The 14358-nt window shown below is 41.0% G+C and overlaps 1 protein-coding gene across 1 annotated transcript; it reads left to right on the forward strand.

Moving 5' to 3' along the window:
* The first annotated feature begins 12885 nt into the window (after positions 1–12885).
* Positions 12886–13999, forward strand: fibina (fin bud initiation factor a). Its single transcript, XM_085281107.1, has one exon. It carries the CDS (start codon positions 12913–12915, stop codon positions 13540–13542), a length of 630 nt encoding a protein of 209 aa, XP_085137233.1. The 5' UTR covers positions 12886–12912; the 3' UTR covers positions 13543–13999.
* The last annotated feature ends 359 nt before the right edge of the window (positions 14000–14358 follow it).

The following is a 14358-nucleotide window of genomic DNA, read 5'->3' on the forward strand; positions in this document are numbered from 1 at the left end:
ATTCTGCTCGCTTCATTCTTGTCTCTCTTATAAACAGCAGAGAAAAGGCCTTTGTGCCTATAGCTGATATTCTTCACACACCAAAGGGTGCTTTTTTCCCCCTTTCTTTCTTTTTTCCTCACTATTATCATAAACCACCAAGCCTCTGGCCACAGAGTGTTCATGTAACATATTGTTAAAAAAGATTGCATTTCTGTAACAAACCCACTATTTGAGTATGGCAGGGGTATTTTCCCCCCACAACTATGTTACTGTTAAATGCTGCTTCTCTTCTATCTGCTTTTCCGTTTATGTCGTCTTGGTTAACATTAGGCTTCATTTTTTACAATGAAATCTAAACAGTCCAGAAGAAACATGGTACGATTTCGTTTACTTTGAGCCCCGATGACTGATATTCTATACTCTGAGTATTTTCCTCTCTTCTGGCGCCCACACTGACATATATCCTTTCACCTCTTTGACTTAGAAAGCTGTGGTTTGACTTTCATGTCAGTGTTGAGCCTTTCAGGGAGAATAGCATTTCAAAAGTGGATACAGATATTTTTATCTTCTAGTACTGTTGCTCCATGTGGGAGGAGCTAGACCATGTGGTAATGGAAAAACTTTAAAGCCTCAGATCTATAGAAGGAAAAAAAAATGCCACTAATGGACAAAAAACTAATGAAATGGAAGCAAAACACCCAAAAACAGAATCAAATTATAGACGAGGGAAAAACCAGCGACTGAAACAATGTAGCAGTAACAGATATCTACTATCCTGCAGCACTCTAAATACATTTGAGTAGTAATAATACACTTACCAGCCACTTGATTGGGTAAACCTGTGAAAAGGTTCATTAACACATACATCTAAAAGCCAATCACATGTCAGCAATGTAGACATGGTCAACACAACCATGTGGTTCAAACTGAGCATCAGAATGGGGCATGAAGGGTGATGTAAGTGACTTTGAATGTTGTTGGTACCAGACACGCTGGTCTCAGTATTTCTGAAACTGCTGATCCACTGTGATTTTTCCACACAAGTGTGTCTAGGGTTTACAGAGAATGGTCTGAAAAAGAGAAACTATTCAGTGAGCTGCAATTATTATAGTCAGACTGCTTTGAGCTGAGAGGAAGGTAACTGCAACTCAAGCAACCAAGATATGCAGAAGAGCATGTCTGTAGGCACAACATGAATGCACTGATCTTACACTCTGGATGCTCCTGTATTGGCAGAAGCATAAAGACCCGCACCAGCAGATTCAGGGACAGTTTCTACCCACGAGCCATCAGTCTACTGAACTACTGAAACACTGGGCAGTTTATTTTGTACAATCAGTCTACACCTCTACACGAGAGCCTACAGTAGTTTTAGTAATCTGTATTTATTTATTTTATTCTGTTATATTTTTTTCTTTATTTATATACCTCATCTTATTTTTATCCAAGTGTTACTTACTTACCTTTTTATGTGCGATATTGAGAGTGCTCTGAACCCAAGAATTTCATTTCCAGTAGTAATGTGCCATTTTACCTGTACATGACAAATAAAACTTGAAACATGCTGAACCTTCAAGCAGATGAGCTACAGCAGAAGCGCAGTGCCACTCCTCTTGTATCCTTGTATCGATGTTCAGGCCTGCAGTGTAATTGTGTGGGAGATATTTTCTTGCCACACTTTGAGCCCCTTAGTACCAACTGACCATCATTTAAACCTCACAGCCTACTTGAGTATTGTTGCTTACCATGTCCATTCCTTTATTACCACAGTGTACCCATCTTCTGACAGCAGGAAGGTCTCAAACTGTGTTTTATATACAGTACATAACAAAGAATACACTGTGCACTGCTCAAATGCTTAGCTGCTCTCAATCCAATAGAGAACCTGTGTTGGAAGAGGAGATAGCTTCTGCTTCAGAAGGGGGTTCACCCCAGTACTATGAAGGTGTACCTAACAAAGTGGCTATCTCACATTTTGAAAAAAGTTATATACATAGTTATTTTTTTTCAAGGCTTGATTGAACAGTCAACCCTTGAGAAGCTCGACTTGTTATTTTATATTTTAGCCACAAAAAGTTTCACTGTTCAGTTTTAAAGCACGTCCAAGTCTGATGGAAAACACTGACCATATAAACCAGTTCCGATTACTGTGAGGCTCTTGTGGCTGTTTTCAAACTGAGGATTAAATAAAAGACGAAAGAGACCCTCGGTGTCCAAATATTGCTGTGATGGGTGCCATGATTATCATTTATATTATTATTGTTGTCATATATCGAATAAAACAAACTGAGAACATTCTGATTCTGCTGAAAAAAAGAAGGAAAAAAATGAATGAATAATGTAAGAAAGTCAAACAAATGGATGAAAAGGCTCCAGAGAGACAAGCAATCTTTTCACATGTCTGCTCCCCACAAAACGACAGATGCTCTGGTTCAATACAATATTTATTCTCCACTGAGAAGCACATTAGTAGCTCTGCCACTAAAACAGAAAGGTTATTCACATTTTAGGCTGAGCAACCATATACTGAATGATTTAACTATCTTTCCACCCCTGACTGCAGACATCAGTTCTTGGTCTCCAAGAGCAGCGCCATGTGACTGACGTTATTGATACAACACAGATCTACACTACAAGTTAGAAAGGCAATCAATAGATCCCCTGAGACTGCCGTCATAAATCCACCAGCACAGATGTGTAAACAGGACAGCGAGTAAATGAAGACCAGCAGCAACAAATCAGAGCACTGAGATAGCTCAGTGCAGGAAAATGCTCTCAGCATTATGTAGGGAGGTGTTTACTCTTCCATAATGTGTACTTAATGAGATTTGTAATGGAAAAATGTGTTTTCACAAGCAAGTCAGAATATTTATGAATTTCCACTGATTTCATCTGGTAGTTAAGTTTTAGTTGTCCTAGAGAGATGATTCAAAGATGATTCATGGTCGTTCTCCAGAAAGAGATCTCACAATCTTTTAGTCAGTGTGCCATGACATTTTGTGCAGACATGATCTTCACAGGTTGAAAGCCCACTAACATTTTTCTCTGCACCCTCTGCGTCAGCGTGGAGGATGTTCCGAGTGAGTTTTCTCACCAGCTAAATGGACTGGTATTTACTGGTCTGGCTTTTCGCTTACCACTCAAAAGCCTTTTACATTGTGTTCAACCATTGACACACGCTCTATGCAGTTTAAGTGCTTAATGCAGAAGCTAACATGCTAATGAATGCATCGGCGACAACTGTTGTGTCGAAACGTGACCATCTGCCAAAAATGATTGCCCATATTTGAACTGTTGCAAATCACTTGTTGGCCTATAATCTGTCAAACATATCTCTCATGAATGATATCAAGCCATTTTGAACCAGAAAGAACATTCATGTCACGATGTAGAAGCTGCAATCAGTGACTAAAAGTGTAATTGACATTTAAAATGTCTTTTTCCAGAGAGATGTGGCCAGGAGGGCAGCAGAAATTGCAAAAAATATAACATCACAGCTCTGCAAAGATATTCTTTGTGGTCAAAAACGACTGGACTGATTATACTGTAGGCACAATAATGCAGTCATGAATATACTTACAAAACAGGTCATTTGTTTATTTTATATATAAGCCCTTCATAATTCCTGTTGACTCCAGTCTATGTGCCAGTGTAAGCAAAAGTATTACACAGAAAATATACAGAAACATTTGAAATCACTGTTTGGCACAGCAACGACACTGGAGGAGCCAGGGGATCGAACCCCAAACCTTCTGATTAAGTGCTCACCAGAGTTTCCATCAAGTAACAAGTTTTCTTCTGTCACACCATTAGAAAAATTGGGGCTCATAGTCTGTTTTTTTTTTTTTTTTTTTGTTCCTAAAGGTCATGCAGTAGCCCAAACAATCCAGACAGCGTTCCCATCAGCTTCATTTTTGGTTTTTTGGGGCTTTTTGTTAGCAACACGCATTCTAAATGGATACATGGTAGCCATTTTTGTCATCGTGAGCAAGTTTTTTTCTTATCTGGTGGCATAATACCTATCAGAGAGAGACAATTTTAGACACGCAGCTGAACCACTTTGAGTAACATTTATAAGAATATAATTTGGTATTTTGCAGAGCATACGAGGGGAAGATAGATGTGCAGCACGCACGTTGGGAAAATGAGCTGGGTGTAAAGAGGTGAGACTCAGATATGAGGCGTGAATAACAGCGATGATGGATGAGTGGACCTAGGTAAAGCCTCCTGCACAGAGAAGCAGCCTCAAATTACTTCACAGAGCTCAATGGATGAACGATTTGGCGGCTGTGCAGAGGGACAAAGCAAAACCTGCGTCTCTGAAGCACCAGGACCTTAATGAGCAGACTCCATCTTTTTATGCCATCATGCTATTATTCTCATAATAGAGTTAGCAGTAATAGTATTAGGAGAGTGGGTGTACTCCCACACCAGAACTCATTTTACTTTTGAAAGCATTTTTTGGTCGTTTCCTATTAGAGAACATGAAAACTGACAGTGAAGTGCATGCTGCTTCAAAGTAAACATGAAAAGATTAATCCAACATCTGGTCCTACCTTGTAAAAATGTGTTATGTTGCATCTGCTTGGCCACTTTAACATATTACTGGTTCATGTTTGTGATTATTATCCTGATTATTCTCGTTCGTGTGTGTTTATACAAACTTTTATGCTGGTAGCACTGAAGACAGTCATACCGCACAGCTCTGATGTCAGTCACTGTTGCGCTGCTGTTGATGGTCTCAATGCCGGTGTGATAATCATTAGCAAACTGGTTCTCTTTATGTTTTAAAGGTGCAAGCTGCAACACAATGCTCAGAAAATCTATGAAAAGTGAACGCAGTCCAGAAAAATGTGTGAACTTTTACAAGAAGTTCAGTAAAGCACACTCTAGTAAAGCAAGCAGTGGAAGCTGTGTAGCTGTGTGGAACTAGGGGCACTTAATTCCGTGTCAACACTTGCGTGGGAGGTGAAATCTGCAGAGTTTCCACATGAAAAGTCATCATTAAAGCGGGCGACTCAACGCAGGAAACGAGTGATGAGCACGGGGAGACGACAGAGAGACAGTGCACAGGAGGGAAGGGCAGTGTGAGAAAAATCTCCCTCGTTTAGACTTTTGAATATAAATGTGACCTTCAGCAGGTGGATTTCCAGTGGATTAATAATTTAATGCTCCTTCATCACAGATGGGCTGGAGACCTTGTTGCTTTCGGTGATGAGTATGCGCAGTTCATAACATAAAGGCATAAACCCTACTGTGACTGATCATAATGCTACAGCTGACAGTGGCATGTTTTGTAGTTATAACAATAGTCTATTGGGGCTGCTGACAATTATTTAACAATTATTTGATTGGCTTCAGTGGATTTCTTCTTTTTGCTTGTAAGATTGTCAAACTGGGATCGATAGCAAGCCAGAGAAAAGCCTTCTGACTTTACGGTTAATTCCCAAACCCCTTACAGTTCACGCTTTGGATGCTAATCAATTTCAACTGCAGCTGCAGTGAGATCTGACTGATCTGACTCGGCATGTGATCTGCAAAAATCAAACCAACACAGCTTGAAACAAATACTTGATTGTCCTGTGGTGGTGCACAGTCAAGACTGAAAGGCTTACCCATGTGTTTATGAAGATCCAACTTGTTTTACTGAAGCATGAGATATAAAACAATCTTTTTTTCATTTAAAATGTTACATTTATTTCCAGTTTTTCACCAAAGTTTCTTACACTTCTGTTTGGCACTTTTGTTTTTTTCAACACCCTGATTTGTTTTCCTGTATGTTGCTGCCAAATTTAGCTCATTTTACAAAACTACCTCTCTTGAATATTTAATGAAAAAACACTTAAGAGCATATGGCCAAAATGCCAGTCTGATGCAGTCCTCCAAAGATAGCATTTTTTCTCACAGAACTGCAGCAACAGTCCTTCATTAATCTTTCATCTAACTAGGGCGGTGAGAGGGGCTGGAGCCTTTCCCAGTTCACAGTAGACAGGTCTCCACAGGCTCAAATCCAATCCCTCTCCTACTCCACTATGGTGTAACTCTATTGAGTCTCTGCTATGGAGTTCATAGATTGTATAAAAACAAATAGATGTAGTCACATAATGTCATCCATCAATTTGGCTGCTAACATGTTTTTTGATGCCACAAGTGATCGTGTTCGGATGAGAAGGTGGCGTGCTAAGTAATCAGCTAACAATAGCAAGATTCATAACCCACTTCTGCTTGAGGCTGTTTGGTTTGCAAAAGGAGTCAAGTGTGTAGCCAGAGGGTGCGGAGGCCAGATTGGTACCAGGACTGTCACGGGGCTGACACAGGGAGACAAACAACCCTTCATCCTCACATCCACACCTGTGGCCAATTTGGAATCACTGCCTAACCCAACATGCATGCTTTCTGGACTGAGGGGGTCCTGTACAGATTTGAAGTGGCTATAGAGAGATTTAGAGGGTTGCGTTGAGGTTTGTCCTCTCTGCGTGCTTTGGAAACTTTTTTGCTGATTAGCGGAGGTCACCGTTTTAAATCCTCTGCTTTAATAAAACATGTGAGCATGAGCCTGATATGAATGATCACATCAAAATAATCCTTTTGATGGAATGAAATGAGCATGAAGTCATTAACAGCGAGCTGACTCACAGTCTCACAGTGAGTCAGCTCGCTGTTTCTGCAGTCTCCCACGCAGCCCGCAGGGCCTCGACCTATGCACCATGAGGAAGCCCATCACCATCAAATAGGGATCTGCTAGAAACAATAGACTCTGGGCCTTCTTATTCACATGCACTGCACACGTACACACTCACAAAGTCAACAATAGTGGATCAACAAGAACATCCCTTCCAACTCCGCTAAATTATATTTGTTTCTGCATGTGTTGTTACATCTGCTTTTGGGCGGCTTTATTTTACCCCATGGTACCCCGCTCTGCCTCTGCGAGCAGGACAGTTTATTCTGTTCGTGTTTATATTGAGAGACGCTGTATTTATTCAGGTGTGTGACTTAAGAAGAAACAGAGAGGGCCTGCATGCCGAGAAGCCTCAAGCTGTCTCTGCTTGTTTCCCTCATTCAGCAGTGTGTTCAGAAGTGCAACAGCAGTTTCAAACAAACAAGCAACACTCCGATGACCCAGAGCTGACGGGAAATGAAAAACATGTGCATTTGTAGCATTTCTCACATGTATTTCAAAGTGCAATTGAAACATATTTCCATGAAGACTAAGATGAGATAGAATACACTTCATTTATGGGAAATCCCTGCATTAGAACAGTTATAGCAATGAGCTTAATCTGGAGGGAGGCCTGTGAGCTAGTTCAACCAGTCATCTCAAGCTGCACTGTGTCATATACATCATATCTCTGTCCCCTCCCATCATCCCCACCCCACTTTTGGGGTGCATTTAAGCTCCATATGTTCAATCTCTTTGCCACTGTTGCCCTATAATGACACCAGCTGTGTCAGCCCCTCCACCACCTCAACATCCACCTGTATGGGCTCCCTGATTTTTATATGTGACATAACTGTGGGGAACTCTAACTATATTTTTCTGGGGCCATAAATCATCTCAAATGTGGGTTTTCTGACTAAACAGCACATCTGCTTCTGATTAATCATCCTCTTTATCCAAGCATCAGTCTGCCTTGCCACAAGGTTTTAAGAGATGCTTTAACATTATAGAGAGGGAAACCTCCCATTATGTATGCTGACATGGCTTACTGATACTCTTAGAAGGAGCCTAGACTGTGTTAGCATTAATTATTAAATAAAAAGCAGAATGCAGAAAAGCCCATTACCTCTTTCTGCAGCAGTTGCCCCCCCTGTATTTCCACTTTTCCATCAGTCCATTTCTGTCCATAAGAGTAACCCCAATCTCTATTCAACTGTTGTTTTCCTACCTTTTTTTTATTTTTTTTGGTTTTGTTTGCTGCTGCTGTCAGCTTACATCTTGCTGACCTATATCCTTCCTGTTGACAAATCCTATAAATCCTGCTTTTATCCTGCTGCTCTAAACTGCTTGTTGGTGTCAGTCAAGAAAGGCAAGTGAAGGAACAGCAACTCCTGCATGCTGAATGTGAAATACTGCAAATTTAGAGCTCACTGAATATTTTTGCATGGTCCTAGTTCATGAATAAATCCAGTCTGTTTTGTATTATTGTAAAAAAAAAAAAAAAGCATTTCCAACCGCTCTACCTCATTGTTTAGTGACAAAGATGCATCCCCTCTATAGCAAATACTATATGGATCAAACACAGGACCAAACAAGACATTTCCAGCCTTGTGTTTACAACTCACCATATGTTTCCAATTTGGGTGACTATTGCTGACAAGCTGTGAGCCATATTTGAGGCCACCCGGTGATGATGCAATTATCTTGGACAGGATGTGCATTAGAGGGGATCGAAGCCCAGGGGACTCTCCCCTTTACAGTAATGTAATCACCTGACTAAAGTCATCAGAGTGAGTGCTCACTGCTCACTATATTCTCACAGTCTGAAAATATAATAAAAATGCATTAACTACTAAATCTGTTTGAGACACTCCTATCCCCATGGAGGCACAGCACAACATTAAAACTACATATTAATTTGGAGGCCCCCCCACCACCACAGCAGCTCTAACCCATCAGTGTATAGACAGGGGGGTTCTGGAGGTAACCTCTAGTGCAAATGTAGAAAACATACAGCCAGAGGGCCAGAACTGACCCATGCGCTATCTCAATATGACCCCTAATGTCTTCAATGGGAAATTAAACATCCGCTAACATTTAAAAAATCTATAAAACACAGCCTCCAATTAATGGACCGTGACGTCTTTGACTATAGCAAGTCTGTACTGCCCTATGACTTGATTTTAGCACAGGGTAATCCAAATGTTTTTTCTGCAATAAACTTCAGCACCTTTATTCTAAAGATTAAAATTATATTGTGAAAAATAAAATTGATATAGCTTTTAAATGGATTGTTTTGTGCCACAATACACCATACTGAGGAAAAGTAGACAATTTCTAACACAAAGATTTTTGTTTTTGAATTAAGAATTCATTCTTTTCCCCACAAATGTTCATAGAGTTGAGCATTATGTACAGAATGCTTCTACTCAGTTTGTTCAAAATGCAGCTCTTCATTCACTTTAGCAAATACATTTCTAAAAAATGTTGCCCACCCCTGCTAGTGTGGCACCTGGAAAATGACAGTTGATCCTTTGGATTCAGTAGGTGGTGGGGTGATGCTTCCGTGGATCGGGCTTGTTACATTGCACTCAAAAAAATGAAATTGGGTGGTTGTTACATTTACAAATTTCAAGCTTGTAATGTGAACAAAATAATTTCATGTTTCGGTGGTGAATGTAATTAAATCATGTAGGATCTGCATGAAATTCAGCAACTTAAATTATTCTTGTTGAGCTGACATGATACAATCTACTAAGAGTGGTTAGTTAGCTGGACTCACAAAATTCACAAGATCACCCAAGAGTTCAAACCACAGGAAAATCACTGGGGTTAGAAGAGACAGACAACCATACACACACTATGTACATGCCTTTACTATTTATTGTGGTTTAACCTGTAAAGGACAAAAACGTACAGAAAATTCTACATCAAGCCTTGTAATCATAGCCTCCCTATTTTTTGAAGTCTATATTGACAGCTCGGTGGCACAGTAGTTAGCACTGTTGCCTCGCAGGGCTGGACTGGGACAAAAAATCAGCCCGGGCATTTTGACTAGAGACCCGCCCACCAGGTATTATAGGAAAAACCATAAAGCCTTTGAATGAAAACAAACGCTGTTGTCACAGTGATATACACTGTCTTGTTGGCATATATGTATCAATCTAATAAACTTAAAGTTTATTAGATTGATACATCTACAACACATGGTGGAAACACATGGTGGAAACCTGAAATTAAGACAGAGAAGACTACAGGTGAGACATGACCATTAGTGAATATTAAAAATAATAAATGACAGATTTAAGGATATTTTCATAAACTATTCATTTACCACATCAATAATCAGCATGGCAGGGCAAGATATTTTTTCTAACATAACCTTTAAAAAGTGAAAGGAGATAGAAAGACAGGTGAGAAAGAATAAAACTTAATTGACTTTTTGATGGTATTTTACACACAGTACTGGTACAGAATCTAGAAAATGTGGGAAAATACTGGCATCATATACAGTACTTAGCTACTTCTGAAGAAATTATGATGGGACCCTAAAAAAAATTACTATGAACAATAATGGATTTCTATACATTTAGTCAGATGACCACTTTTGTTGTAAGATTCAGATAATTATGTATTCAAAGTTTTTAAATGACATAACAAAGAAAAGTATTTCTTTGTGCCCCCCTTCCCTGTTAATGCCCTACCTGGCCCCCTGGACAAACGTTGCTAGACCCGCCCCTGCACAGTTACCAGCTGTCAGCTACTTAGAAAAGGATCCTGGTGTTATTTGTTTCTCAGAAACAGTTCATAACTTCCCTTCAACTCATTCATGTCACCTAAAAGGTAAATCTGTTTCTCCATCACCTGTTCAGCTCTGATGATCCAGTAAGGACATCTCCTGGTTGCATCTTCATGTTTCCCTCTCACCACATATCCAAACCGACATCATGACCAGCAGCTTTTACAGCTGTGGCTCCAGCAAACATCAGTTGATACTAGAAATTAATATCAAATAAATTCTAACAGCAGCTGATCAAGCTTTTCATAACTTCTTACCTGAAATTCAGTTCACCTGACACTCGGACTGGCGGCCGCCTCGGGTCTGTCCTCCTCCTGCCTCCCCTTTCTCTCATCCACCTACTGGCCTCCACCACTTGCTAATGTTACTGAATCTGTGGAAGCTCCGCGATAGCCACCACCAAACAACTGAGTTATTTTTACACATCTCCCAGCATCTGGCCAATCCACCACCTTTCAGTGTTTATACCGTTACGGAAAAACAAACAAAGATCGGCCCATAAAAACGAAAAATCACATCGGCCCGGGCAAATGCCAGGCATGCCCGATGGCCAGTCCAGCTATGTTGCCTCGCAGCAAAAAGGTCTTGGGTATAAATCTGTAATCTGGCCAAGTTTGCAGTGGGTTCTCTCTGGGTACTCTGGTTTCCTGCCACAGTTAAAAGTCACGCAGTAATTAGGATTAGGTTAATTGTCGTTTCTAAAATATCTGTGAACATGAGTGCAGATGGTTGTTTGTTTCTCTGTGATAGACTGGTGACCTGTCCAGTACTCTGACTGTCACCCTATCACATCTGGGATAGGCCCCAACCTCCCTGCAACCCTGGTAAAGATAAGAGGATGGATGGAGTGGAAGTTATGATAAATGCCTTAACATTTTATGTTAGCCAGACCCTAGACTGTTGAACACTCCAAAAAAATAACTCATTTAATGAACTTAAAATAATCATGGAAAGGATTTGCACATTAATAAATGGCTTTCTATTACGATTAAGCATTTTTGTCACACTAACGTAATTTGCATGGGTTGGATCAACTCAATTAAATTAAGTTGGACTCAAATGTAGTGAAACAGTTGATTCATCATTAATTAATCAAGTGCATTAAGTTGGAATAACAGAATTGCATAATGCTAAAATAAAGCAATTTTAATAATTATGTGGAAATTCTTTCCATGATTTTTTTATGTTCATTCAAAGAGTTATTTTTTTGAGTGTGCTCGCCCAATTTAAGTCTAATGCTCCATCGCTGTATTTGGCTCTTTGTCATTTTCCTTTTGATATTTCTGACACCGGATTTGTCACGTGGTGTGTGAAATTATTCTCCTGTAGGAGGTTTGTTCTATTGAGGAGCGCCTTTAGTTAGTAAATGTCAAAGTCACATCCATCTGAATCCCAAAACCCACAATTTCTCAGCAGCACAGTGTCACTGTGAATGTAGAAGGAAGCACTTTGTACCCTCTTGCTGGTGAGCCACGCTTTGCTTATTATATGCCATGGATGTTTCCATGCTTCCAAAAAGGCAATTAAGACATGTAACAATTTTGCATGTTATGGCTTATTACCAACAGCTGCCACAAAAAACTGTGTCTGTATTATATCCGTGTAAAAACCAGCTAAACACCTAAACATCACATGCAACTTTCCCCACAAAAATCTTGCTCTTGTTGTTTCCTGGACCCTTTAAATCATGTTCAGGCCCACAAAACGCCCCACAAAGGACAAAAAGCAAACAGTGGGAATGCACTTGTATTGAAATAAGCACTGCTCTTCACAAGAGCTGCATAAATACACTTACCTGCACCCTTTTCTAATCATATGACAATCACTTACATTTATGGCCAATGCTGTCTCTTTATCTTAAAGCGTCTGTTCACTATGCACTTAGTAGCGGCTCAAGGGCCTGAGAGAAGAGCATTAAAAGGATCAATATCAAATCAATAAATGGTTAATGGTTCTCGTGTGTAAGTTTATGCTTCTCAGTGTGCAAATGTTCTACCTAAAAGTGCAAATATGCCCAGAAAAGTGTCTAGCAAGGTTTCTGATTGTAACAAAAGGGGGGGGGGGATGAAAATGCAAACCAGACTGCTGATACATGATCGATTGCAAATAACTGTTAAATACGAGGTTATATTTGTAAATCATAGAGCATAATGCACAAAACACGCTGTAGAAAAACCACTTATTCTAGATATGACTGACGGAACCCAAAGATATTTTTCTGCTGTGAACCATGCCTTAAAATTCTGCGGTCGGAAACACAGACGCTCAAAGATCAGCCGCATGACTCTGCACTGGTGCTGCGCGCTTTGCCTGACCCTGGAGCCACCGCAGAGGGGCCCTTCTGCCTTAAAACAGGCAGTCTGCGCCTTTTAGGTGACGGGGGACTGTGTAATATGAGTCGGGATGAAAACTGCGCGCTGAATCCGGCTGCCAGTCCAGATGCTGTTCGCTGGAGAGAGAGAGGAGGTGCATGATGGATCCCGTCCCACTGCTGCTCATCATCGTCACATCTCTGCCAATTTGCTCGGCAGTCTACACTGGGCCCCTGCAGCCCGAGATCTCCAATGGCACTTTCCATCACTTCTTCGTCCCGGATGGAGATTACGAGGAGACAGAAGATCCCGAGAAGTGCCAGATGCTGTTTAAATTTTCAGACGTGTATCCATGCGCGGCCTTAGAGGACAGTGACTCTGTAGTGAGGGAGGACTTCGTCCTCACGAAGCTGCAGGCGGAGGACTCGGCGCGCCTGCTCGAGGGCATCGGCCGGACTGTGGCCCAGGATCTGGACGGAGAGGACAGCTACGGAAAGTTCCTCCGGCGGGAGATCTCCCAGATCGGCGAGGCTTTTTCAAACGTGGACAAGTCCCTGGTGGAGCTGGAGGTGAAGTTTAAACAAAGTCAAGAGACTGAGCTAAGGGAAGAGCAACAGCTGAACGGGCATGTGGTGAAGCAAGTGGGTGACGTTAGGGACGCACTGAAGGAAACCACCGACATCTCGCTGGGCCTGAAAGATAAACATGAGCTGCTGTCTCTCATCATTCGCAGTCACGGTACCAGGCTGAGCCGCCTAAAGACTGAGTATCTTAATGCTGGTTCTTAGTGGGGCTGTGGGAGCTTTAAGTGTGTGTTTGTGTATGTGTGTATGAAAGAGAGAGCGAGAGACTGAGGAAAAAGAAAGAGCGAGGACGCTCCAGTTCATTAACCAACTGGAAAGTTTATTGTGGCTTATGAATATCCTTCTTAAGCATTTGAACGTCTCTGACCTTTGGTTGTTCCCATTCCTTGGAGCTGTGTCACTGAAGGAGCTCTAACAGAAATATTAGCACATTCCTCTGAATCAGGAGGGAACAAAGAAATGTGGACATAAGTTATGTCTGCAAGGAACCCTCAGTGCCACCCCAGAGGAGAAATCTTATCCAGAAGAGAGAGTGTGAAAACAACCCCCCCCCTCCCCCAACATGGATTTATTGTCAGTAAAATGTGTAACTCTGTATGATTTTAACTATGCTGTTCACGCTGTTAGGTTGTCATAACTGATCAAATAAATATTAAATATCTGATATTTCTCCCTTTCTTTCAAGCAAGACAAAATGTTCTTCATTCTTCTCACCACATCAGGACTTTCAGGTATTTTCTTTTTCAATGTGAGACGTCTCCCATCCTTTAAAATTTGCGATGTGCAATAAGAACTCGAAATCTTTGAAATTGTAATTTTTTTCACTTTCATCACTTTCATGTGACCCTCCTCCTCCCTCATGTCTTGACATCACCGTGTTTGCTGTTGGCACTACAAGTGGCAGGCTCGACTGTCCCTTCAAGTGGCCGTGGTTAATTGGCGTCTGAAGTCTGTCACTGCCTCCCACTTCCATCTGGAAGTAATCTGCTCGAGTATGAAATATGCTTCTTCAAAGGCCGT

The sequence above is a fragment of the Mchenga conophoros genome, linkage group LG7 (genome assembly GCF_057382185.1).
Source record: "Mchenga conophoros isolate Kocher_MC1m ecotype Shallow Benthic linkage group LG7, M_conophoros_male_GT1.1, whole genome shotgun sequence".
In the NCBI taxonomy this organism is placed as follows: domain Eukaryota; kingdom Metazoa; phylum Chordata; class Actinopteri; order Cichliformes; family Cichlidae; genus Mchenga; species Mchenga conophoros.